The 26,602-nt window shown below is 39.4% G+C and overlaps 2 protein-coding genes across 3 annotated transcripts in view; one reads left to right on the forward strand and one right to left on the reverse strand.

Annotated features, from left to right (window-relative positions):
- The first annotated feature begins 4,014 nt into the window (after positions 1 to 4,014).
- LOC306963934 (membrane cofactor protein-like) lies at positions 4,015 to 12,892 on the forward strand. Its single transcript, XM_079557708.1, has 10 exons — positions 4,015 to 4,135; positions 4,215 to 4,388; positions 5,726 to 5,825; positions 5,911 to 5,984; positions 6,984 to 7,184; positions 7,455 to 7,643; positions 8,465 to 8,635; positions 8,933 to 9,112; positions 10,798 to 10,983; positions 12,023 to 12,892. Exons 1-10 carry the CDS (start codon positions 4,081 to 4,083, stop codon positions 12,052 to 12,054), a joined length of 1,362 nt encoding a protein of 453 aa, XP_079413834.1. The 5' UTR covers positions 4,015 to 4,080; the 3' UTR covers positions 12,055 to 12,892.
- Positions 12,893 to 14,829: 1,937 nt separating this feature from the next.
- Positions 14,830 to 26,602, reverse strand: part of scube3 (signal peptide, CUB domain, EGF-like 3) — a 154,000-nt gene continuing 142,227 nt past the window's right edge. For both annotated transcript variants that reach the window (XM_079557699.1, XM_079557698.1), the window contains 12 exons: positions 26,405 to 26,521; positions 25,362 to 25,463; positions 25,169 to 25,285; positions 23,957 to 24,118; positions 23,607 to 23,810; positions 22,922 to 23,083; positions 22,572 to 22,739; positions 18,652 to 18,813; positions 18,363 to 18,560; positions 16,848 to 17,000; positions 16,675 to 16,754; positions 14,830 to 15,039 (listed from right to left, as the gene is read on the reverse strand). In XM_079557699.1, coding sequence (XP_079413825.1) covers positions 14,887 to 15,039; positions 16,675 to 16,754; positions 16,848 to 17,000; positions 18,363 to 18,560; positions 18,652 to 18,813; positions 22,572 to 22,739; positions 22,922 to 23,083; positions 23,607 to 23,810; positions 23,957 to 24,118; positions 25,169 to 25,285; positions 25,362 to 25,463; positions 26,405 to 26,521 — 1,778 coding nt within the window. In that variant the 3' untranslated portion in view covers positions 14,830 to 14,886. The remainder of the gene's footprint in view (positions 15,040 to 16,674; positions 16,755 to 16,847; positions 17,001 to 18,362; positions 18,561 to 18,651; positions 18,814 to 22,571; positions 22,740 to 22,921; positions 23,084 to 23,606; positions 23,811 to 23,956; positions 24,119 to 25,168; positions 25,286 to 25,361; positions 25,464 to 26,404; positions 26,522 to 26,602) is intronic.

The raw sequence follows: 26,602 nt of genomic DNA on the forward strand, positions 1-26,602 counted from the left end.
TTAATCCATGATAGGACAATGTGTGCCTTTGATAAATATCAGAGAACACTGAAACTGATAAGGATCCAGGACACTATGGCACGTAAATACTGGTCGACCTAAGACGATGTCACTCATTTTGAATGTCTTAAGGTTATTAAACACTGTTCTAGTTTCAAAAATAAAAATCTATATGCTGTCACGATAAAACTGTGTACCTCTTCTTCGGTGATGGTGGCGCAGTTGGTGGAGCTTCTCGTCTCATGATTGGAAGGTCGGGGATTTGACTCCCAGTTCCTGAAGGTGTACACTTACTTAACTGTCATTGTGTCCTTGGGCAAGACACTTCACCCACCTTGCCTCCAGTGTCTGTGTATATTGGTGTATGAATGAGAGTGTGAATGGGTGACTGGTTCCTTGCTATAAAGTGCTTTGGGCTTGATGAAGGTAGAAAAGCGCTATATAAATTGAGACCATTTTTTCTTGATTATCGATAAAAGTCAGAACAAAAAGGCAGAATTGTAGAAATATTAGGATGGATATTGGTAAATGTACAGTTTAATTTGCCACATAAACTTAATTTTATGTCAGTACAATGTGGAAACAATCATCAGTATGTTTATATTTTTCTCATCGAAAATAGAGCTAGTAAAATGACCTCATATCAGGGGCGGATCTAGAGGGGTGGCACGGGGGCAACTGCCACCCCATTGATTTCAGCCAGGTTTTGTCCATGTCTGGAGATGTCTAAATCCTTGTGTCGTCATTAAACTGGCACTTTATAAATGCATTGTTTCAAGGACTAGTTGCAATCCAGATCTTCAAAGCCTGATTAATTTAACAGTTGTTTTTTTTTGGTGTGTGTAAGAATGTAATGTCTCACATGTGTATGACCAATGTGACGTCTCACATCTGCTCTCAGAGCTACTTGGGTGCTTACAGAGGCTCACTCTGTTAGTTCCTTATTTTACAGGACAAAGATTTATAACAACTTTAGAGCTAAATAAGGAGCCATGTGCCAAGTCCTGTGGCTCCCAAGAGGATGATTTTGTTTTTTTTGTTCTTTTTTTTTGTTTTTTACAAAAGTAAACATTTTACCTGACTTAGATACCCTCTACTTATATTATGGACAATGCTGCTATTTGTATATAATTTTGGTAGATTCAGCCTGCATCTAAACGGAAAAAAATGCCTTGCAATCAAGCAAAACTTGCGTGCCCCGCTATAAACATTTGACATTGTAAAATGTGTCGCCACCCCAGAAATGATCCCTGACCCTGCGTGCCACCCGTGATTTTTTTTTCTAGATCCACCCCTGCCTCATATTGATCAAGCCTGAAACATTATAGCTTTAACTATTGTGTTTCTCACATTAAGCCTCAGGTCAATCATAAAATGAATAGTTTCCACCTCAGTGTCATTTACAAACCAAAAACTTTCATCGTTCGCCTTCAAACCCCAAACCAGGTACTGTGACAGACCTGACGGTTAAAAAGTCCCATGATCATAACTGCGATTTCAATTTATATTACTGGAAATTACGTTGCCCCAATAAAAAGCAATCAGTTATGGCATAATGCATCAATTATGGACTGCAGAATTTTGTCCAACTTCAGGATAAAACTAATGAACTATAATTTGTTGTTGAGAGATCGCCCTTGAAACAGACTGCGATCCGAGATATGACTGGGCTTGAGTACAGGCTGTGAAGCTAAATGCAGGCTTCCTGGCAGCCCAGTCACACTGAAATGCTACTGTATCAGCAAGGACACTGCAGTCTGGGGGAAAGAGAATAGCAGGGTATCATATTCTTGCCTCAGTGAAGCCAAAATACATCAGCTGAGATCATTCTTTCAGCAGTGACTTTGTTTTACCATCATTATGTAACACAAGGAAGTTACATTAAGGTCACATCAGGAGCCTATGCCTGATGTAGCCTTTATGTGAGGAGGGGACGGCAAAATTGCAGTTAGCGTAGAATTTTACCCTATAAATAAAATTGAAATACAAACATTTTATGTCAGATATTTTCATAATTGAAAAATACCCCATAAATGTACAAACAAACATTTATGAGGCTCACCCCTCCTAAGGGATGACTGTAAACTTTACTGGGAGTGGGTACGTCTCCAGCTCATTACCATGGAGATGTGACAAAAGGCAATAGAATTTGAGATATAAACAGGTTAGTTTCTCATCCAAGTCCATTCTTTTATTACACACCGCAGTAATAGCATTTTCTGTGTCATTAGGAACATGTTTTGTTTTGCCGCAACAGTACAGTCCAAAATGTTACACAGTGTACCTTTAACGTGAAAATCTTCTCCCACTTGAAAGCATAGACCTGTTCATTTGGCAGTGAATAAGATAAGAATATACATGATATGAGGCTGTTTCAAACTGTCATTGGAAGTTTGGATGGTTTTAGTCTCTTCTTTTTATTTGTATATTGTCATATTTTAGTCAATGAAAATATCTGGACATTTCAGTCATGTTTTAGTCTCATAAACAACTTTTATTCAGTTTTAGTCGGCAAAAATATGTCTTTGACTTTTAGTTGACAAAATGAACACTGGTGAATACACGGTGTGGGTGGATGATACAAAGTAGTTCAGACGTGGATTTTACTCGGAGATCAAATAATCAATGGGTCGACTATGGGTTACAGATTTCGAAAAGGACCAACATCTCCATGGAAACGAGTAGTGACGTCCCACTCCCAGCAAAATGATGTGTCAAGTCAGCAGTAAAGACAGTTCCTTTTTCAGTTTTTTTCCTTTTTTTTAAGGTAGGCTAAATTCACCAATAGATAAATGCTTACTCTGCTATTTTTGCATGGCTTTAACCTCTTAACTCCCGCCTGAACCGAGAGGATCTTTTTCCTCACGTCATCAGATTTTTTTTCCATCCTTTTTTTGTTGGGTATTCAACTCATTTTTGTAAGTTTTTTGTCATTTTTTTGTCACATTTTTGTCATTTTTTCGTCAATTTTTAATCACATTTTTGTCATTTTTTGTCACATTTTTTGTCATTTTTTTGTCACATTTTTGTCAAATTTTTATCAAATTTTTGTCACATTTTTGTCATTTTTTTGTCACATTTTTGTCATTTTTTTGTCAAATTTTTATCACATTTTTGTCACATTTTTTATCACATTTTTGTCACATTTTTATCACATTTTTGTCATTTTTTGTCACATTTTGTCACATTTTCTGTAATTTTTTATCATATTTTTATCACATTTTTGTCACATTTTTGTTAATTTTTGTCACATTTTTGTCATTTTTTGTCAAATTTTTGTCAAATTTTTGTCAAATTTTTAATCACATTTTTGTCATTTATTTGTCACATTTTTGTCATTTTTTTGTCACATTTTTGTCATTTTTTTGTCAAATTTTTATCACATTTTTGTCACATTTTTTATCACATTTTTGTCACATTTTTATCACATTTTTGTCATTTTTTGTCACATTTTGTCACATTTTCTGTAATTTCTTATCATATTTTTATCACATTTTTGTCACATTTTTGTTAATTTTTGTCACATTTTTGTCATTTTTTGTCAAATTTTTGTCAAATTTTTAATCACATTTTTGTCACATTTTTGTCATTTATTTGTCACATTTTTGTCATTTTTTGGTCAAATTTTTATCACATTTTTGTCACATATTTTATCACATTTTTGTCACATTTTTATCACATTTTTGTCATTTTTTGTCACATTTTGTCACATTTAAAAAAAAAAAAAAATCATATTTTTATCACATTTTTGTTACATTTTTGTCATTTTTTGGTCAAATTTTTATCACATTTTTGTCACAATGTTGCACAACATGGCACTAAGAGTAGGAACGTGAACGGAAAATGTAATGATGAAGTAATGCGTGTGTTGCCATCTCTAGGATCAACTATATTGTGAAGGTTAAGTGCGATTGACCAATAGGCAGTCGTGTTTTCCCTCGGTGTCTAATCCCACGTTGGCCCTCCCCTCCCCTCTCCTCCCTGCGCCAGTCCTTATAAATTGCTTGATCCGCTCCTCCTGCGCAACTCGACCTGTTTCTGCCTCCAAGCGTTGTTTATTTCAGCTCCGCGCGCAGAGCCATGAAGACACTGATACGGACTATTCTACTTTTACCATGCGTGTTCCTTTCTTCAGGTAAAAAAAAAAAAAAAATCCTTCGCAAAATCCAGCATCGTTTTTTGTGTGTGCTAATTGCTTGTTTGTCTCTCCGAAGTTGCTGAGGAGCGCGGCTGCTCGTCTCCTCCGGACTCTCCAGAGTTCAGACTGATGAGCTACACTCCAGAGAAAGCCTTGTATAAGTGCGCAGAGGGGTACGACCCGTACGGAGGCAGCCCCGTGATACTGTGCTCGAGCGGACGGTGGGGCAATCTAACTCTGCAGTGCCGAAGTAAGAATATCGCTGGTTTGAAATTAGATTATTGAAAGTGCTTTTATTGAATGCAGTAAACTGAGACTGCAGGAGTGCTGCCCCCTAAAGGAAAGGTTTTCCCTATTGCTGGGTTGCAGGTTCTAGAATGTGATGATGTCACTGGACCCAGCGGGGGGCAGGAACCAGTTTTTCCTATTAACAGCATTACACATTTACAAGTCATAGCTAAAAAGAAAATGTATGAATTAGAAAAAATATAATTAATATCAGTCATTGGGTCCATGATCTCTCTGCACAAGACCAAACATTTCCTCAAAAACAAAATATTGTTTTCCTCTATATAATAGTATAGGCCTTTAGAATGCTGTGATGTCACCTGCAACCCAGCAATAGCTGGGTTGCAGGTGACATCACAGCGTTCATCAGGTGACATCACAGCGTGTTAATATGGCTCAGCTGGTGAAAAAAGAAAATTAGGAGAGTGAAGATTAAAAATAGACCTATTTGGGAAAAATGTAGACAAATGCCTCCCTGTAACTGATGTTGTTAAATGCCATGATCTCTATCCTAAGGAAATGTCAATTATGTAAATTATCCAAACAAAAGTTCAATGGACTTTCATTAGAGTCTTCTGAAGAATATTTGTTTTTGTTATTTCTGTTTGGTAGCAGAGTTACAAGAGTCCAGACCATCTGGCTGCTATCGGGACTAAACTATGCACCGCTGTGAACAGCGCCAGACACTATTTGTTTTTTAAACTCTGCGCAAGTTCTGTGCCTTTTCATGGGCCATGAGGTTATTTTTTTGTATAGAGCAACAGACTACAAAAAATATATGCCCGGGCTGAAGGGAGATGCTTGGTTGACTTGCATTGATGGAAGTTTATGTAAAGGGTTGAGTATAAAGTGCTTCTGTCTGTTTCGTTAAGTGACTGAAGGCTGCTGACAATTATCTGCTTTGCACAAATTGTCAACAAGTCCTCAAAACGGTCACCCTATTCTTTTGGCTTTTCTTAATAAAAAAGAAATGCACAAACCAGTATTTATCGATTCTCATTCAAACAGGTAATCCTGTAGAACTTTCGTCATAGTTCATTGGTGACATGCTCCACATACTGTTGTGTCTCACTGACACTGTAAGATAGAGCAAAGGCACCACATCTCAATTCCAGTAAGGAAAAACATTTGACAATAGATAAGAGAGAAACTGCTTGATTGGGGACGTTTGAGTACATGTTTCCCTCTCAGTATCACACTGTTGGAAGGACTTTGTTGAGAGTGAGACATGAACATTGGACGTTGTCATAATAAATGCTGGATAAATCCCCAAACTTATCTTCTCATTGTTTTGAACAGAGAAACTATGTGGCAATGCTGGAGAACTGCTGAATGGCTACTTCACGTATGAAGGAGAGTCGGTCCTGGGAGACAAAGCCTATGCCGTCTGTGAAGATGGGTAAGGTCTTGGTCAATTTTTATGACAAACAAATGTCTAAAAAAAAATCTGAAACTTTGACCTGAAACTTGCTTTTTGCTGACAGATACACACTGAAAGGTCCCGAAGCAATTGAATGTGGAATCACGGGTTGGTCCACTGAACTTCCCACATGTGAAGGTGTGTTTTTATTGCTCAATCTGCTATAGCCAGACAATTAACTGACAAATAACTAATGTGACGCATGTTTGTGCTTCCTTCTGAATCCTATAATCTCTCTAATATCTGTGGTTACAGTCTGATGTATGGGATTTCAAAACTCCTTAATAGATACTTTAATATCTGGATTACTGAAAATACCTTTTAAATTGATAGTCACTGCTCCGTAAGTGTAGTATTATGTTACTCGCATTGTAATTGTGATTCACACAATGCCGTGAATCACATCTTTTATAGGTGAAAGGTTGGGCTCATTTTACAGAGTCGGATGACGTCAAAATCTCAGGTGGTGAAGAGACCTAAAAATAAATGGGTGTGTTATTGTATTAGGAATAAAACTTTCAGTATTATTTAGGGCTGAAACGACTAATCGATTAATCGACGACTAATCGATTATTTAAATAGTCGACAACTATTTTAGTAACCGATTAATTGTTTTCTGGTTCACACAGACTCAAATGGAGCAAAAATTACATAAAAATGTAGTATTTTTGATGAAAACCTACGTTGTTTATATAGTTGGGGTCTGTGTACATTTTTTCCATTGTAAATTTCATGAATAGAGCCTCCAACAAACATGTCGCTTTAGTTTACTCCATCAACACATCTTCAAGCAGCGCCAATTTAAGCTATGTGAGAATTTAAAAAAACAAAAAATACAATTTTCCTACACCATTCACAGCCAAGCGAATAATCGATTACAAAATAATCGTTAGTTGCAGCCCTAGTATTATTACGTATTACTGAAAATATTGTGACTTTAAAGCTATCGTGAAAAAGTTTATTTGTAGATGAGATACTAAGCCTCTTGTGTTTTAAGCTTTTGCTTTATTGGCCAGGTCTTCCCTGAAAATCCCTGTGAGACTTTCTGGTTAAATGATCAAGTTAAATAAAGATGATATCACATGAACACAACAACATAGAAACTGTGGATCACCATATTTGTATTTGTATTTTCAGAAGGCACAGTCACCTGTTCAGCTCCGAAAGTGGCCAACTCTGAGTCGAAGGACTTTGCTCATGAGCACAAAGCCGGTGACGCGGTGACGGTCAGATGTAGCCAGGGTTTTCAGATTAAGGGCAAGGCACAGATCACCTGTGGCTCTGACGGACAGTGGCAACCCAATCCCCCACAGTGCGTGCCCACGCCCGAGAAAAGCGGTGAGCATTTAGCTTTCCATTGTAAGCTGTGGCTTTTTGAGATGCAAGTGGCCTAAAGTTTGGAGACATGTCCTTGTGCAAGATGCTTCGACACCTTTTTCCTTAGGTCTGCAGGATAGTTTAGTCCTCAAACAGACGTGGCTTTTACTAAGCCCTGGTTTAGTTGGGATTTGAACGACTAAGGACGGTGCTTTTAAAAGCCCTATAATTGTTAAAAGAGTCAGATTCAACTCTATGTACAAGATAATAAACCCCCTCGTCTTGTTCCAGGTAGATGTGGTGTGCCGGAGAACACAGAGGGAACCAATGCGAGACTGGCCACAAAGTACAGGGCCGAGAAGTCCTACCCTCCTGGGGCCAGGGTTTACTACATGTGCGATGTGGGGTATGTCTCTCGAGGAAGCAAGTATCGCAGGTGCATCAAGGGACAGTGGACGCCCCTGGAGCTCAAGTGCAGAAGTAAGTGTATTCATCTAAGTAAAATACACTGCTCACAAAAACTTAGGGCACACTCAAAAAACACAATGTAACTCCAGATCACAAAGGGTGAGGGAAAAAAAAAAAAAAAAATCTGTGCTACATATGGAATTGTTATGTAAACCTGATAACCCGCACAACTCAATAAAAACTTAATCACAAAAAAATAAATAGTTTTAGACCAAGCAAATTTTGAGAACTAGAGTTACTGAAAGTAACTGCGCTCATAAGAACCGTGTGGATTCAACTTCCATTTGGCTTAGTGGTTCTGAGACTGAGGGGCAGGGCCCAAATTAAGGTGACGTTCCCTTCTGCCCTGCACTACTGCACAGTATAACAGTTTTTCACCATAAATGGGTTCGCTCTTCGTCAAATTGCTTCAGGATGTGACAATAGGGCCCCTGAGTGGATTTTTGCTTAGGGCCACAGAAGGGCCAGCACCGGCTCTGGAGCCAATAGACGGTATAGGTACGTTGGGAGTTATAAATCTTAGCCTAGAGATGGGCTTTATTGGATTGGACAGTTCAGAGTAAAAAGAGGTGAAGTGTGGGGAGTGACACCCGGCAAATTGTTGGAGCTGGGACTTAAACCCTCCACGCTGGGATTGGAACAGTGCTGTTTTTTTTAGTCAAGCCTTGTTCAGAAATACTTTGATCTTCAGTCCCAGTTTTTGACCTGATTTGGATGTATCAGGTACTGAGGAAGCCATTTGGGAGAACCTTAGAACTTACCTACCGAACAAGTCAATGGGCTTCAGAATTCTTGAAAGCAGTTCACATAAAGCAAATGTTCTATTGTTCCAGGAAAGCTGTGTGGCTCTGCTGGCGAACTCCTAAATGGACATTACGATTACTCCGGAGTTGAGTTTGGAGACATGGCTAAGGCCGTGTGTGACGAGGGGTACCAGCTGGTTGGACAGGCAACAAGAAACTGCTTGAGTAGAGGCTGGGATGGACATCCGCCGGTTTGTGAAGGTAATGCTTTTCAAAAGCACGTATTACACTCATTTAACTTGTCTATGTAGAGAAAGATGCTCCTTTTTAATAAGAAGAAGGAACTAAACGTATAAGATAAATGGATTAGATGAATTCAAGGTCCAAGCTTTTGATGAAGTAATTTGATCATAATTTCCTTTTCAAGCACTCCCAAACTTCTGCTATTTGTTCAAGTCAAAATGAATTGAATTTATAATACATTTAATCAACAAATGTAACAAAGTAAAAATGTTGCCAACAGTAGCACTGATTTGACAAATCTCTTTTTTGTTGCAGTCCTGTCCTGTGATGACCCTCCTGAAGTGACCAATGCCGAGATCTCTGGCTATGCTCAAGCGCCGTATGAGTACAGGACAGTGGTGACGTACCGCTGCCTGGTGGGCTCTCTTGTGGGCTCCTCGAGCATGTGGTGCACCGAGAACGGGACTTGGAGCTCCAGTCCTCCCCAGTGCAAAGGTCAAATACTGTGTTTTTACCTACTCACAACCCTGTGCACAAAGTCAATAGCTGGACTGTAGTACTAGTATATTGGTAGTGTTGAACTGGGATTGGGGCAGGTAAAGTGTGTACTATGGATCTGCATTTTGATGATGCCTTCGGTACATTATCGGGTTTATTCCAAAAAGTAGGTTATTTTTGAGTTGAGATTGTTTTACCTCACATCCAAGAAGCTTTCCAGTCTGAGTTGCTATGATGGAAAAAGGAATCAAATAGGGTTGTCAGTTTCTTATTTTGTTCAACTACAGATTCATTGAGAACCGGTTAAGTCTCTATTGTTTTGACAAAACAATGCCGCCACATTGGATAATGTTTCTAATGTTAATAATGTCAAACTGAACTGATTCTGTGCACAACCTCAAATCATAACAACGCCGCCCAAGAAGTGGCTTCCTGTTTCGATCCAGCGCGCCAAAATAAAAGCACACACCTCGTCTCATTGATTGTTTCAGCAGGTACTTGCAGCATTACAAGAATATAATTAAATACTCACAATTAACCCCTTAACTCCCACCTGAACCGAGCACATTTTCTCCAGTTTGGCTTTACCCCAGTCCAAAAGCTTTGACAAAAAAGTGACGAAAAAATGACAACAATGTGACAAAAAAATGACAAAAAAATGACAAAAAAATGACAAAAAAATGACAAAAAATTGACAAAAAATGGCAAAAAATGTGACCAAAAAATGACAAAAAAATGACCAAAAAAAGTTACAAAAATGAGTTGAATACCCCCCCAAAAAAAAGATGGAAAAAAATGTGATGATGTGAGGAAAAAGATCCATTTAGATGAGTTTTGTAGATCTCAGCTTTCAAATGTGGTGTTACACTGACCTACAGGATTTGGGTAAAGCTGAACTGGAGAAAATGCTCTCGGTTCAGGCGGGAGTAAAGAGGTTAAAGTGTTTTGTCTGTTTAATAGTTGGGCAGAAAGAAAGATGAGATAAGATGGTGCTTGAAACAGGAAGTCACTTCTTGGGCGGCGCTGTTATGCACGGAGTCATTTGAAATCACAAAGCTACAAACTGTTCATCTATTCGGCCTTATTCACTTTTTTTTCTGTCACAGAAGCAACAGGAATTAATACAACCACGGGGTACTGCACTAAAATTCCTCAACATCTCAACAAGTGTAAAAATTTTGCTATAACGAAGTATTTTACCTAAAAGGCTAATGCATTATGTTAGACCTGCAAGCTAATCACAGTAATAATTCAACATAAAAAGTATTCTGGAGACTGAAAGAGGCCGTGTTAACGAAACTTTCTGCGTGTATGGAAGTGCTGCTGGCCAAAAAGGCAATTTGGTTTAATTATGTACTTTCAAACTTTTAGAGATATGGATCAGTTTCTGCCTACTCTAAGTCCATGAAAAGCTTCTCCCCCAGTATGGCACTAACTGTCCTGCTTTACCATGGAGATCAGCTGTGATATGTCAGTTTAGGATATACTGATTTTCTGTTGTGAGTGGGTGGATATAGCAGGATTATGTACTTTGCTGATACAAATCCCGTTCGATTGAGGATTTTGACTGTGGCATTTCAAAAAGCCAAATGTCTCCTGCTCCCTTATGAGTGTGTGAGATATAATCATAATCCAGAATCTGAAAACAACTGATCCCTCATGTATTTACTTTCCTTGTACAGATGTGACTTGTGAACCTCCAATTATTCCTAACGCATCGTGGGTGCGAAGTCGGAATGGCCGCTACCAGTACCGGGACAGCATCTACGTTCAGTGCGTCCCTGGCTACACTATTGTCGGCCAAAGCGCCATAACCTGTGGTCAGGATGAAAAATGGTCTCCGGAACTCCCCAAATGCAGATCAACAGGTGTGTAATTAAATACATATATTACATACATATACATATATTAGGACACTGCGAGGGGCACATTGGGATTTGTGGTGTGGTGATGGTTTCTCGAGATCCTCGGATTACGCTTTCACCCAGAGATTGGCGATATGACAATAAAAATTCAGCTGTGCCCAGTGACCGCCTACCACTACTACCACCACCACCTAACTTGCCCCCGCAGTTGTTCTTTACCATTTCGTTTACCCCCCAGTGTTGTTTTTTTTGGTTAACGTGGCTCTCAAGTGTTTCACACTGAGGATCACCACCTATAATAGTTGACCTTCCAATTCCACATTATAAAATATTGGACCTCCTTAGTACCGCCTCAGAATTATGTATTTGACCTTTCATGTACCACCAGGCGAAGATCAGGACTAAATCAGGTCTATAAATGGTACTAAATATTGTCTAAAATGTGTGTAAACTATTTCTTAAAGGAACAGGCCACCGTTTTTTCCATACTGAGATCTGTTCTTACCTGATCTTAGATGAGTTGATATGTCCTCTATGGGGATAAACGGGGGTGAAGTTGGAAGCGACCGAGCTCTTCCACGTTTTTTTCCCCTATTTAAATCCAGCTACATGAGCAGTTACACGATCCAAGTATAGTATATCAAACATGTTGATTTTGTAAGCGGATAAAGAGGTACTATATTTAAAGGTGTAATAACACCTAAGGAGCACTTCGACGTAGCTGACGTAGAGCTCCGGTAAGAACATCAGTATGGAAAAGAGGTGGCCTGTTTTTAACTAACTTAAAGGCATCACTAAAGCATACATTTTCAAATATATCTAATTAAAATGAATAAAATTGCAGATGACCCGAGAACCAGACCCACTGCTGTTTTCCCCTTTTCCCCAAAAAGTCACATTTTGGCTGTAACACTCCATTCCTATTTTCAATTTATACTTAATAATTTAGTTTTTCAGGTGGTGTTTCGGGCTGTGCTTGTTAATGGATGATGGAAATGGTCAGGCTTTTAAAACAAGGCTTTATCTCTTGTTTGTTTTTCAGCTGGATTCAGGAATCGCTTTCAAAGGGGCTAATTCTCGAGGCGGGAGGACGGCTCATATCTCACAAACGTTGAATGCACTGCAGACATGAAATTGTGTTTAAAACTGAAAAGCTTAAGTACAGTATGTTTATTTGATAAGTGTCTTGAGTAGTAACAAGTACAAACCTGTTGCATTTATCTTTTGTACACAGTAAAGTTTCTTTTTACAGGTGATAATGTTATGTGGGTCTTTTCTAAACAACATGGCGAGTGAGCATTTCATGAACAAACAAGCTACAAGAAAATAAGAACACCGATTCCATTCATTTTTTTTAAAAAGACAAATACAAAATCCAGACATTTTTTTTTACATGAGCAATAACAATTCAAGTGCAAATATCATCATCAACTCTGATACATCATAGCAAACTCTCTGAAAAAGGCAACAAAACGTCAGGTTGCAGGAGGGGGCTGGGGAGGGCTCTGACGTAATTATAGACCTCTAATCTAAATCTTCATTATTGGCCCGATCTCCCCTAAAAGTTCTGACATAAAACTCCCCTTGTCTTTCTTTGTGTTGACAGTCTAGTGTCGTACTGAATGTATTTACATTTTTTCTGGACGGGGAACATATACAATACATATAAATGGGAAGGTGATTTTTCTCATGAAGCAATCCATGGAACAACTCTTTTTAAATACTTTACTTTTACCCTGTTTTGGTCCCGTTTTTAAAATCACAAAAATTATATAACAAAAACAATCATTTCGATTAATTTTGGAGGGCTAATTATTTAAAGGGACAACCAACTGTGAGACGTACAAGCTGGTGGCTAATCGCTGGGTTTCAACTTAAAAGTTTATACTCCTTTGTGTTTGATCAAGATGATAACTATACTGTAAGCAACTATAAGCAGATTGTGCATAATGTAATAGAATAAATGGAACAGGATAAAAGACAACATGGTACACTGCCTGAACCCAGAAAAGGTTGCGCCAATTACACTAATGTTGCCCGTCCATCTCTTATTGAAATCTAAAGGCAAAGATAATGTTGTGATGTCTGAAACCCAGCAATCTACAGAAGAAAACCACCAAAATGACACAACCACACTTTTGTGCTCGCCTGCCCAGCTGTTGTACAGGCTGTCGTATCACAATGGTGCAGGGAGGCGTGTTATAGCATTGCACTTGCATCAGAAAAGGTAGAGTGTTCTAAATGTAGTGCACTAAACATACCATCTGGGGTCAGTCTTTGGAAGAGCTGGTTTCATTGGGATTGAATGATCTGTGAGTGTGGTCAACAGAGGGCGGCCTCTTTAGACGAGGAATGGGTCAAAAAAGGGATTTATGGGGGTTTAAGGACAATACCCTCATCTTACTTTCGTATTTACACAATTGGAAACACACACATACACACTATAATACACAGATGAGAAAAATGGCCAATGGTTTTTGCACAGACACCGACAATATGGGACTGGAGCGTTAAAGTGACCGTTTTAAGAAGCAGCAAACTTTATGTCCCTAAGAGACATTCCCATCTCTCCTTCTGAGACATGTTCCACTAGACTCACATTTCTTTGTTTGTGTGGCTCTCAGAAATACAACTGTTCCCCCCCAAGTCCTTGGTTAATCTGCAGTGATCAAAGAGTATCTGCCTACACTGACATAGCCAGTAAAACTGTGCAAAAGTTTTATTTTTGTGAGGGCCCCGGGACAGAAAGGTTAGTTTTGATGTGCAGCCAGAGTTTAGCCGTTTAAAGGGTTCTGTGCCATTTTGAGCTCTGGGATGAATACAGTGTATGCAGTAGGCTGCTGTCTGATTGTGTACTCTGTAAAATATGTTTATTATAATCCATTCTTAATTACTGAAATACTTTTCATAACAGAAGGAGCTTTAACTCCTGAGAAATGGATCTCGTAATCTCATGGATTTCAAGTCAGGGGTCACCAACCTTTTTAGAGCCAAGGGCTACTTCAAGAGCATTAAGTTGTTCGGGGGTGGCCGGTTCAAAAGCAAAAAAAAGAAAGAGATACAAAATTGTAGGGTATCAGCAATATCATGTCCCAAATTCAACTCATTTAAAAAAAAAAAAAGTCACAAGAATAGAAAGAACTGTATATCCAAGAAATCAGACTGCAAAAAGTGAATCATTTTATGTTTAGAGTAAGTCCCAGGGGGAAGTCCCAAAGGGAACATTGGGGCCCGGAGGCATAGGGTTGGTGACCCCTGCTCCAAGTGATATTTGTCTAGAGATCTTCCTAGTACATTTGGTAACCTTTAAAGCAGATTAGCCTTCCTAACCCTTCTGCACAGTAATGCACTGGTCAGGACAGATAGTGATGAACTGTTTGACAGCTTAACTGTTGGACACTGCTCTAAGAGCTCTGGTTTAGTAAGGCTTTTATCTGGAGCACATCTGCTACATGGACCTAAGGCTCCTTTCGAGAAAAGCACATGACACTGATGTCTTCAGGGTTACAACACGTTAACAACACGTAACAGTCTTTACTTACGGGTAGGAGCTGAAGACGCTCATTTAAGCAAACACAACATCAACCTCAAACCGCACACACTGTCACTCCTACTGAAAGAAGGATCCACTTTGCATTTTTGTGGTTTCTTTGCACGACACAAAACAAACCCTCCCACTTGTTCTCCACAGCCCACTAAATTCTCGGGATTACAGACCTGCTCCGGAGAGAAAAGTATAAAAACAATGGTCAGTCTCAGGTCTGCATAGCGTCTATTGTAAAAGCTGGTCCAATCTACAGAAGTGTTGTGTGAAAAGTAAGAAGTCCTTTGCAGAGGGGCCGGTCTGTGTTGAAGAGGGGCGAGTTGAGGGCGGGGTGGGCGGTTCTCCCATGGCCGAGGGGGGCTTTACTTGTATGGCCTCAGAAACGCCGACACTTTGCTGCTGATGAGGCGGATGAAGGAGCGCGGGAGCATCTCGTTGGACTCCCGAGTGGTGTACTTAAAATAGTTGTTTGGGTGAGCCAGCACGTCAAAAAGAGTCTTAATAAGTTTTTTATCCTGCGGACAGAAGACACATGTGACGTAAGACAGTTTGCCTTTTTACTCAAGCAGTTTGTATGGTCTGTGTGTATGTGCCATCAAAGAGCGGACATATTGAGTGTTTTGTCATCAGCCCCTCCAAACCCCCTCCTCTTGCTCCCATTTGCTGCACAGCTGTTTCAATAAAGAATTAAAAAAAAGAAAACTGACTGATGGAAATAAAGTCTGAGCTAAATCTGGCGTATTTACAGCACTAGTCCTCTGTTCCTTAAAATGCAATGTCCCATTCAAATAAATGAATTTAAAGTGTGGCTGCAAGTCCGCGATGAAAGGATTAAGCTTAGCAAGAGATCGAGGGGTGAGATATGTATGTAGGTCCTGGATATGTAGGACCTCAGGGGGGACTTTTGGGGATTGGCCACTGGAGAAGACTAAAAGACTACAGTAAGATGCACTAGCAGCTCGAAATACAGCCCCAGGTTTGTTTTTGATGCGAAAACTACTTTATAACATGGTAAAAAGCTCTAAAAATTAATTCAGATTATCGTATTTTCCAGACTATAAGTCGCACTTTTTTTCATAGTTTGGCAGGGGGTACGTCTTATACTCCGGTGCGACTAATATGTGATTTAAAAAACAACATTCAAGTATATAATTTCACATGCCGCTAGAGGGCACTGCCGGCTAATTGAGCAGCAGAAAGAAAGTTTGGAGAGAGTGAAAAGTGGATGTTAATCTTACCCACAATGAAGAAAGTAAAAAACGAAACTAATCACGAGCTTCGAATCTTCACTTTACTGCGCAGTAATCTTAACTTTACTGTGCGGATGCCAAACTACTCCTGGTATTATTACGCCTTACATTATAGTTCCCCCTTTTATCCGCTTAGAAAATCCACATTGTTTAATTTTGGGTAATTATACTTTGTAGTGTAACACTTCACGTAACCATATTTAAATAGGGAAAACGTGGAAGAGCTTGGTAGCTTCTATCTTGACCTGTTTTGGAGCTATAGTGGAGAGAGGGAGAGGCTAAATGCTAACACCGTCTGCGCTGTGTTTACATGATTGAAGGCACGGGTGAAGACCAGACAGGTCCTAAAGAACTCGTCAAAGCTAAGGTAAGAACATTTCTCAGTATGTAAAAACGGTGGCCTATTCCTTTAACAAAGTGCATTTTTTTTTCAGCTCAGTTTTACCCAAATCCATCAGGTCACAGCCTATAGGCGAGTTTCACGCCTCATTTGAAATTTATCTAAATGGAGCTTTTTCCCTCATGTTGTCATCACTTTTTGTCACTTTTTCCATCACTTTTTCATCTCATTTCCGTTGCTATTTTCAAGAAGCTTTTAGAATTGGGTAAAGCCAAACTGGATATGTGCTGGGCTCAGGTGGGGGTTAAGAGGTTAATAACCCCCCTTTAAGAAATTGGGAAAAATGTCTATTCTTGAGATTTCTGGACAGTTACCGTTGAAATGTTATTTGCAATTTATGTCTTCAAATCGAGATTCAGCTCACTGCAATTTGAAATCTCGCCAAGAAACATTTGATCTTAATCCTCTGTTGTCCAGCTTTTTACCGGTTTAATAAATAAATAAATATAAATCCGGTGAAGTGTTTTAGTGGCTGGAGTTCACATGCGGAAAATAGTTACCTTAAGAATTTCTTGATGGTTTTCTGAAGCATACAGTCTTCCATCTCGTACTATGTCCTCTACGAGCTGTTCATAGTCCTCTGAAATACACAAAGAATCGAGAAATAGACCATTATCATTCCGCTGATATTACTTTTTGGGCTATTGCATAACCACCAGACACTCCTCAGTACCATCATAAGTGACGTAGGGGATCTGGAAGCCTCGGGCGCTGTTGGCTTCATTGGATTTAAAGTTAATCCACAGACGTCTGGAGCGGGCTGTGAACGCGATCGGCCGCTCGTACGTCTGGCACGTCTCGTAGGTGGTGATGGAAGTGGCAGACCCTTTCAACAGAATATCAATGATAATGTTAAGAGGAGCATGTAAACCAAGCATGAATGGTTGTCATTTGATTACTGCCTACTACTATATTTACACATTGCTGTCAAAGTAAATTATATATCGGATAACTTTGAGCTCAAACAATTTTGCAATACTTATCCCTACATTTTACTCCACTACATTATTGAACCGGTTGAGGCTGCTGGACATGTCAATCTTCTAAATGTCTCCCTTCAACCTTATTTCACCCTAAGCTGTCCTGTCAAATAAAGCTCAAGGGTCAAAATTGTTTTACTTTTTTACTCTAAAAACGAGCACATGCAAAAGCAGGTCATTTTCTTTGCTCCTGTATCTGTAATTCTTCTCAAGTAATGACATTTAGTGCTTCATCCTCTACTGCATAGCTCCAATGGATCTAATTGGCTATATCTATAATGCGTTTTTTATTATAATTGGCCAGCAAGCATTACCCCAAAAAATATCTCCATTCCCAGCGATCAAATGGACATTGTTTGAGTTCGTCATATAAGAATTAACCCCTTGATGTAAGAATTTATTTCCAGTTTTTTCTTTCAAGCTGATGCTAAATTTCTCTTGCAGGAAGCGTTATGTCGTGAATTAGCGACACACAGTGTTAAGGGGTTTTTAACCTCTTAACCCCCACCAGAACCGGGCACATTTTCTCCAGTTTGGCTTTACCCAAAACCATAAAAAACAACATCAAAATAGTGATAATAACGTCACAAAAAAGCAACAAAAACATGACAAAAAGTTTAAAAAAGTGACAAAAATGTGACCAAAAAGTGACAAAAAAAACTTGACAAAAAAGTGACAAAAAAGAGACTAAAAAGTGACAAAAACGTGGCAAAAAAAAATGACAAAAAAACGTGACAAAAAAAGTGACAAAAAAGTGACAACAAAGAGACTAAAAAGTGACCAAAAACATGACCAAAAATGACAAAAAGTGACAAAAACGTGGCAAAAACATGGCAAAAACGTGTCAAAAACACGACAAAAGAGCAACAGAAAACATGACGAAAAAGGCACGGAAACACATAAAAAATGTGACAAAAATGTGGCGACAAACGGAACAAAACTTTGATCACCTTTTTAGGTCTTAGCTTTCAAATGAGACATTACACTGTTGCTCTCCAGTCGAGAAGCTTTTAGATTTGGGTAAAGCCCAACTGGAAAAAATGTGCTTGTTATAAAGACAGGGGGGTAAGAGGTTAAAAGAAAAAACACTGAACAGAAAAGTTACCTTAAAGCCCCGCCTACTATAATGAAGTAATGTGATCAAACATGTCCTGTCAACGCTTGTATTTACAACACATCGCCAAACGGGGGCGTCGGCAGACACTCACAGTTTTTCCTCATCACCAGCACGTCGCCGCACTCGTCCTCCGAGGGCAGGAAGATTTCGGGCACCACGATGAGTATCTTGCGCTTGCTGGGGGGGTTGATATTCCAGATACACTCCACGTTGGCGGGGTAATTCCCAGGGTAGTTCGGCGACTCAATATAACCCATGAACTCGCCCATCTCGCCGCCACATTGCCTGTCTAGACGTACACAAACAAAAGTAATGAGATTCCCGCTTGCGTCGCGACGAGCGGCACATACAAAGCAGGTGTTTTTCATTCCGCGGCTCACTCTTGCACTGGGAGACGCTGGTGGCCCCGTCGAAGTCAGTGGTGGTGTTTCCTGGGCAGGTGATGCAGTAGTTCTGTCTAAACTCGGTCTGATAGGTCCCCACGGGGCAGCGGATGCATCTGTGCACCGACGTGTTGTAATAATGGCCCGGGGAACACTGGACTGCAAACAAATAGGACAAGAAATTGGTTGTTTTCGGATTCCAGATGGGAATTACGATGTCACATTGGCCGATGGGAACAGGAGACAGAATTCAAGTGTTGGCACATGGTGTTAAGGGCTAATAACAAGGCAACTTTTTTTTTTTTTTTTTTTTTAACCCATTATAGGTCTTGAATTTTAGTTCAAAGTGCTGTAGTATTTGTTCAGCACTTTGGGCTGATGTAGCTGTTTGTAAATGTGCTATATAAATAAAGTTGACATTGACATTGAATAGAAATAAATGAATACAGTAATAAATGAAATACTTGAAAACTGGAATGAAAACCTTTTTTTGTTATCAGCACTTATCAAGAATTCATTCAAAGCATTCATGTATTCCATTAAATAGTAGTAGTATTTATTATATATTTCAAAAGCATCACATCAAAAGCAGGTCCTGAAGAAATATATCTTTAGAGACCAAGTTTTTATGCCGTTGGTACAGGGACAGCATTAAAGAAGAACTAAGTAACTTTGCACATGTTTTTATATGTGCTTTATAATAAAGGTGACATTGACATTGACATGATGGGGGGGGGAACTTCCCTGCACCGGGGCCCAATACAAACTAATAGACTCACAAAGAAGAAGCTAGAAGAAGAAGAACAGCTAACAGCAGGCTAGTGTCACTTAAAGAGGGGGTTTTATGCTTTTTTCAATCACATAGCACCAGTCTATAGCACAATGATGACCAAACCTTCTGTTGGTCTGTAAATGCAGTAAATTAGAATAACTGCCTTGTATAAAATGTCTCTCTCAAAATGGCTGTAGCGAATGTCTTGAAATAGGCCTCTGTCTCTTTAAGAACCTCTGAGCCTTTCCGACACGCCCCCTCCACACGCTGTCTGTGGCATCAGTGGGGAGGGGGTTCTGCTGAGGAGCAGTGGTTGGTTACTCAGCTGGTGACGAAAGCTCGGAGGCGTCTCCAGGAGGTGGGGGCGTTCCTAGGAGGACTCAGGCAAACCTATCCCTAAAATGGCCGCCATCAGAGTTTTTACAGATTACTCAAAAATACGTGAATGTGCCAAGGCAACACCCCTTTAAACAGTATTTACAGCCAGGTTTGAGTGAAAAAAATTATCTCCATTGTGTAATTGGATGTACAATATCCCTCTCTCCCTTTGCCTTTTCTCTCAGCGTAGTTTTTACTCTCATGGAGAATTAATGAGTGAAAAAACACAACATGCTACGTCACCTGCAGTGGCGCTTATGGCCTCTAGGGGCATGAGTTACTTAGTACTGCTTTAAAAGGAAGTTGCTTCAAATGAATGATACAAATTTAGTCGTTTGGTTAAAGACTGTTGTGGAAGGAGGAGGAAAAAGATGATGAGAAGGAGTGAGAGGAGGTGGCGCGGTGGGAGCGGAGGGAGCTGCGCAGGAGGAAGAGGACAGAGGAAGTAGAGGGGCTGACTAGTGCAGGACACCACGCTCTGAAACAAGGACAAACCCAGGGGGCGGTGCATCGTTTCTGAGGAGCACTGAAGGCAGCAAGCCGGGTTTCCTCCAGGGGGTCTGGTTTCCCTATACCTCCGAAAACATGCAGGTCAGGTTGAGTCGAAGTGGCTCACCGACTAACCCAACATCTGATCTACGCCATTTTGTTGTAGTGACAAATACAGCACTTACTTTATGGAATACATTACAATTATTGTTCTGTTTTCTGGTTCTAGATAGCAAATAGTGATGTCACTTTATTTTACACTACCTTGATACATTGTACATCGAACTACATTTAGTACAATAATGTAATCTGTAACAATCTGTAATAACTTTTACCCAGATACACAATGAAATAACTTGTATTAGTACTTTGTAGGTAATAGGACATAAAACCCTTAGGGTTAGGGCTTAAGGTTAGGGTTAGAGTTGTGTCTTATTACATTATGTACATATACTACAAATACATATTATCCCATTGTACAAGATATTACACATTGTTAGAGAGCACATTACATTGTACTAAATGTAGTTAGGTAGAATGTATCAAGGGTACTGTAAAATAAAGTGTTACCCAATTATTTTAGAATAGGTATTGAAAAAAGTATCGTTCAGGCATATCGGTATCATGAACTAAGTATCGTTAAAGTACTGGTTTGAAAATATATAACAGTACACAGCACTAACTTAGCATATGCTCTTTACATGCTTATTTTTATTAATGTTTATGTATTTGTTTATATGTACTTTCCTTCGTCTGACTCTACTACTGATGAAAAGATATGCAATGGATTTAAGAAGCACGAATGTTCAGGGCTGGGCATAACCGCGGCAGAATTACGTTTGGTTACGTAAAGATTACTCATGGGGTATTTGAAAGACTGCTGCACATTCGAACATGTCGAGATGTAATTACAACAGCGTGACTCAGGTCTGTGAGGACATGAATACAGTTAATATTACACAACCTAATGTATCCACAAACAAAAGGCTGATCCACAGACAAGGGAGACTGTGGGCATTTAATCTACTGCTGTAACCAGAATCCAGACACGTCACCACAGAGCCGGTTCAGGTTTGGTAAGTCAGTGAATCAGCAGAGTTTAGGTAGCCAGAGGTGGAAGCTTTCTAAACTTTAGTCCACTAATGATAATGATAAGAACATCTCTATTTTAATCTACTGGCAAAGCAATTAGTAAAGACTTCTCGTCTCAGAAGCACAATTAGTTTAATAGAGAGAGAGGCACATTGAACGACCAAGTATTTACTACTAGCTGAACTCACTATATCACTTATTGTGTGCTTGTGTTTTTTAATTAGGATATTGCTCTGTTAAAAGGCTCATAGTTAGTAAGGTAAGCTTAGTTTATTCAGTCATTATACTAAAACAGTAGACTATACATAACAATAAATGACATTCTGCTTAACTTACTGTTGTTTGTATCAAAAGTAAGGCTGAAGTAATTTGCTGTATGTGAATAGGAATTACAATGACAAAAACTAAATGTCTTGAATTGAGAATATGAATGTTGTTTTGAGTGGTTTTCGAGTCAATTATTGAAAAAATATTAATTACGATCATTTTCACGATTATTCAAATGATTATGCGTTGCCTTCAGAAAAAAGTATCCTTATTGTATTTATTAAAATTAAAAACTAGGCAGAGTATTTTCTGTTTTCTGAACAGTCATAAAAGTACAAATGATTTCAAGTATGCCTCGATTGAGGAGAGGTCTCTGTTTCACACCTGCCCCCTGCTGGCCAGCCCTCACACCTGCGAAAGTAAACTGAGCAGCGCGGCCTGATGACATCATCACAGAGCGCCGTTTGTTTTATGTCAGGCAAAAGCATGAGCCATGGCACGTGAAATGTGATGGGAAAATGTTCCCAGCAGCATTTGCTTTGCTTCGCGAGATCGCTTCAGATGGACAAGCGTGAGGGGATCCTTAATAATCGTTTTTTCTATAATAAGTTAAAAGGATGAAGTACTAAACATTTACTAAAGCTACTACTATTTTTTTTTAATTATTATTATTATTGGAATGCATTGTGCTGAAGTGCTGTTATGTCTGTCCGTTCAAGACTATATTTTGTGTTTTGTCACGTATTGTTTGTCTTTCTAAATAACTCAATAAAAATAAAAATATTTTTTTTTCAGATGATGCTAATTTTGTAATTGTTTAGTCTGATAATCTAAACTAAATGGTAACTGGTCAAAACAACAAAAATAAAGTGTGGTGGGTCAGAAGGGTAAAGAAATGACAAAAAAAGAAATGCCAAACCTTTGACTTCGCAGTCGTGGAATGAGCTGGCGCCCTCTCTCTTGGTGCTGAGGCCTCCTCCACAGGGGAAGCACAGGGTCCGGCCCAGATCCGGCTGGTAGGTCCCCTGTGGACACGCCTGACACGGCTTAAAGCCATCGCTGGAGAAGAACCCTGTGGGACACTGGCCTGAACATGGAGAGCAATAACATGTCAAGAATCAAATTATATCTACAGATAAACAACAATAAAGCAATAAAAAAGAAAAAACTATAAAGATTATATAATAACAATAATAATTCAAAACAAAATCCAAAATAGCAAACGTTTTAAGTGCTAGTATGAGAAAATATGCTCTATATTGCCCCCACCTGCGCAGGAGGAGATGTTCTTGGCTCCCATCGGTCCGTGTCCGTCGCTGCCAGGACACAGGTCACAGGCGAGCTGCCCCTCTTTCTCCTGGAACGTCCCGGGCGGGCACGCCACGCAACGCTCCTGCTCTCCGTGGTAATACGAGCCTGAGGAGCATCTGACTGAGAGAAGGACAGGAGGAGATGCCTTTGTTAATATTAACCTCTTAACCCAGGGCATTTTCTCCAGTTCAGCTTAACCCAAACCTGAAAGGTTACAGCTTATAAGCCAGAAGCCTCATTTGAAAGCTCATTTTTTTGTCACATTTTTGTCACATTTTTTTTGACTTTTTGGTCATGGTTTTCCACTTCTTTTTTCACTTTTTTGTCACATTCATCACCTTTTTTTATTGCTTTTCAGTTGGGTTTTTGTGACTTTTTCATTCTTGTTTTCGTCTCATTTTTCTTTGCTATTTTGACACTATTTTCAAGAAGCTTTTAGATTTGGTTAAGGTGGGGGTTAACACACCAGATCCACTTTCTAAGGTGAGTAATGATTTGGTTTTTGAACAATGATCTTAAAACAGTAAACAGAGTTCATAATAAACTTCTACTTGATTCCATTTACATGCACATCTTCCTTTTACCCACAATGTCACTAATGTTGTTTCTCATTGAAGCATATCCTATTTCCCTTTGGCCTTACCACATCGGCCGCTGTCCCTCTCCCAGCCTGGGCCACAGATCTCCTGGATGGGGGTGGCCTGGGGAAGTTTCTGGGCGACCTCATACTCCAGTCCTGCCACACGGATGAGGAAGCGCTCCTGGTTTATGGACTTCTTCAGAGCCTTGATGTAAGTCTTCACCTGCTTCTCCATGCGCTGACGGAGGCAACTGAGGTTACAACTCCCTGTTCACAAATGAAAACACAAAACGGGTCATTTGGGAAAACGGTATGTTATAGGATTTTTCTGATATGGATGGAAACAGCATATTAATTTTTTGTCAATGTATTGTAAACCCCCAAGTTTGACTTTCTAACTGTAGTGAACTGACCGGTGGTGTCCCCAGGTTTGACCTCTGCCTCCAGCTCCAGAGTGATGCGCGTCACTTCCTTGTTCGGGGAGTTTCGAGCTCGACGGCCTTTAGACTTCTTTGTTGAATCACATTTGAGGTTCACAAACGTGACCAGGCAGTTACTACAGGGCTGCCCTCCACCTGCAAACACACAAAGAGAATGTCAGGCTTCAGAACTGTCCCGAGACAGCTAAAACAAGTGACTGAAGTTATTTTCTCTTTGTTTTTGTGTAACTTAATTTTATGTTGCGTATATTTAAAGCATTCCTGTTCTAGATAAGCTTAGACCTCTTATCCCCACCTTAACCGAGTGCATTTTCTCCAGTTCAGCTTTACCCATATCCTAAAGCTTACAGCCAATATGCCTCATTTCAAAGACCCACAAAACTTGTCACTTTTTTGACATTTTGTTTCACTGCTTTTTTTAGTCACTTTTTGGTAATTTTCATGTCACTTTTTCTTCATTTTTTGTTCCTTTTTTGTAATTTTTTGTCACTTTTTCATCTTTTATTTTGTCACCTTTTCATCTTTTTTTGTCACTTTTTCTTCATTTTTTCATATTTTTTTCTTTACTTTTTTGTCACTTTTTTGTCCTTTTCCACCATTTTTTGGTCCTTTTTCAGGTTTTTTCATCATTTTTTGCTACATTTTTTTCGTTTTTGTCACTTTTCGATCATTTTTTGTCACTTTTTTGTACTTTTTTTGGTCACTTTTTAAAAAATTTTGGTTACTTTTTCTTAATTTTTTGTAATGTTTTTGTTATTTTTTTTGTCCGTTTTCCACCATTTTTTTTGGCCACTTTTTTGTCATGTTTTGGTAACTTTTTCATATTTTAAAAAAAATATTTTTTGTTACTTTTTAATAATTTTTGGTCACTTTTCCACCATTTTCCCCCCACATTTTTTGTCACTTTTTCATCCTCATTTTTGTCTCGTTTTTGACACTTTTTTCAAGAATCTTCTAAATTTGGTTAAAGTCGAACTGGAGAAAATGTACTTGGTTAAGTTAATGACACAATATTCATTCAATTATTTTCTGACCAGTAATTCTTGCTAATGGCTGAGGCAACAAAAGAAAAGCCTAGCGTATGTTTTGTCTCACATTTTGAATTTCTATTTCTTTTTTAAGGACCCATTATAAGTACTACTTTATTCTTGAAGAAAGTGAATGCGTTGTGATTTGGAGACAGACCAGGTCCCAGCATCCGCCCCCTGTCCTCGGTGCGGCCCGTCAGCTTGGGGTGCAGGTGACACTTGGCGTTTTTAATCTTGAATGAGGCCGTTTGCTTCACTGGAGGGGCCAGAGTCTCTACAGACAAACACAGCAGAATGAGGACAAGTAGCAACAGTTTCAGACATACTTTAGAAATGTGAATAGCACAAACCTATACACGTCTGGCTGCTGCTGCTGCTGTTGAGTCTGGCTGGAGACGTCTTGCCCCGGAGGAGGGGGATGCCACAGCTCACAGAGTAACTGGTATCAGACTCTGACAAACACATGGGAACGTTTGAAACAATTAAATACAAGGGAAAGGAGCTGTACAGCAAAATAAATCACATGACCCCTCTTTTCAAGCCGATTTTGATTTGATCATAATTCTTTTGAGGGGCACAGGTCACACACAGGTCACTCACTGAGAGCATGAGTTGAAGATACTGTAAATGTCTCTTTTAGAGCATTAACCTCTTACCTACTGCCTAAACCGAGAGCATTTTCCAGTGTAAAACCTCCTCGCCTACAAAATTAATCTAAGCTTCTTCCTCATTAGGATTGTCACGCTGTTCTCGTCTCTTTTGGTCAAGTTTTCATCACATTTTTGTAGCTTGATCAGTTACATAAAAAAAAAAATACAAGTGGGCAAAATGCTCCAAAAAAACAATGAAAGTGTGACAAAAAAAGGCTCAAAAAATGCGTCAAAAAAGCAACGAGAACGTGGCAAAATATGGCAAAAACGTGGCCAAAAAAATCTGGAAAAAAAAAAAAAAGCACTGAAAAAAAATAAATGACTAAAACAAAAGAAAGCTTAGATTAGTTTTGGAGGTCTTAGCTTTCAAATGAGGAGCTACACTGGCCTATAGGCTGCGAGCTCCAGTCGAGAAGCTTTTAGATTTGGGTAAAATAGGAGACAATATGCTCGGTTTAGGCAGGGGTTGAGCTACGTTCAACAGAAAAGACCTGAATGATGATGGTCACATGGTCAGATGATCATCACACTAAGTTTTGTTTGTCTCCACCTCTGTGTGACTAAGTGTGAATAAATAATACATGTATGAATGCATCAAACATTTCACCACAAGGCAAAAACATCCTGGTCGTGCTGCTCACTTAGTAAATGTTCTTTCTGTTGCGCTCTATTCTTAGGGCTTGATTCAGTCTACATATTCACAACAATAAAGACACCACAGAGTTCATTCAATTCAATTTCACCTGCAAGATAGTGAGCCTTGGAGGCACAGGTGAGGGAGCAGCTCTCCTTTTTGCCCGTCTTGCTGCAGGTCAGAGTGGCTTTTGGTGCAATGAGCCCGGGAGGACATTTGATGAGCTCTGCAAAGTGAAGAAAACGTGGTCGTCATAACAAGATGCAGTTGTATTGGGTGTGCTTTCTCGGAACAACCAGCAGAGGGC

Source organism: Gobius niger (genome assembly GCF_951799975.1).
Source record: "Gobius niger genome assembly, chromosome: 6".
In the NCBI taxonomy this organism is placed as follows: Eukaryota; Metazoa; Chordata; class Actinopteri; order Gobiiformes; family Gobiidae; genus Gobius; species Gobius niger.

Excerpts from the sequence above, each read along its gene's own strand:
- LOC306963934 (XM_079557708.1), top strand. The coding sequence starts at position 4,081 with ATGAAGACACTGATACGGACTATTCTACTTTTACCATGCGTGTTCCTT. Across the intron at positions 7,185-7,454 it reads GCCCACGCCCGAGAAAAGCG|GTAGATGTGGTGTGCCGGAG; the intron begins GTGAGCATTTAG and ends GTCTTGTTCCAG. Across the intron at positions 8,636-8,932 it reads ACATCCGCCGGTTTGTGAAG|TCCTGTCCTGTGATGACCCT; the intron begins GTAATGCTTTTC and ends TTTTTGTTGCAG.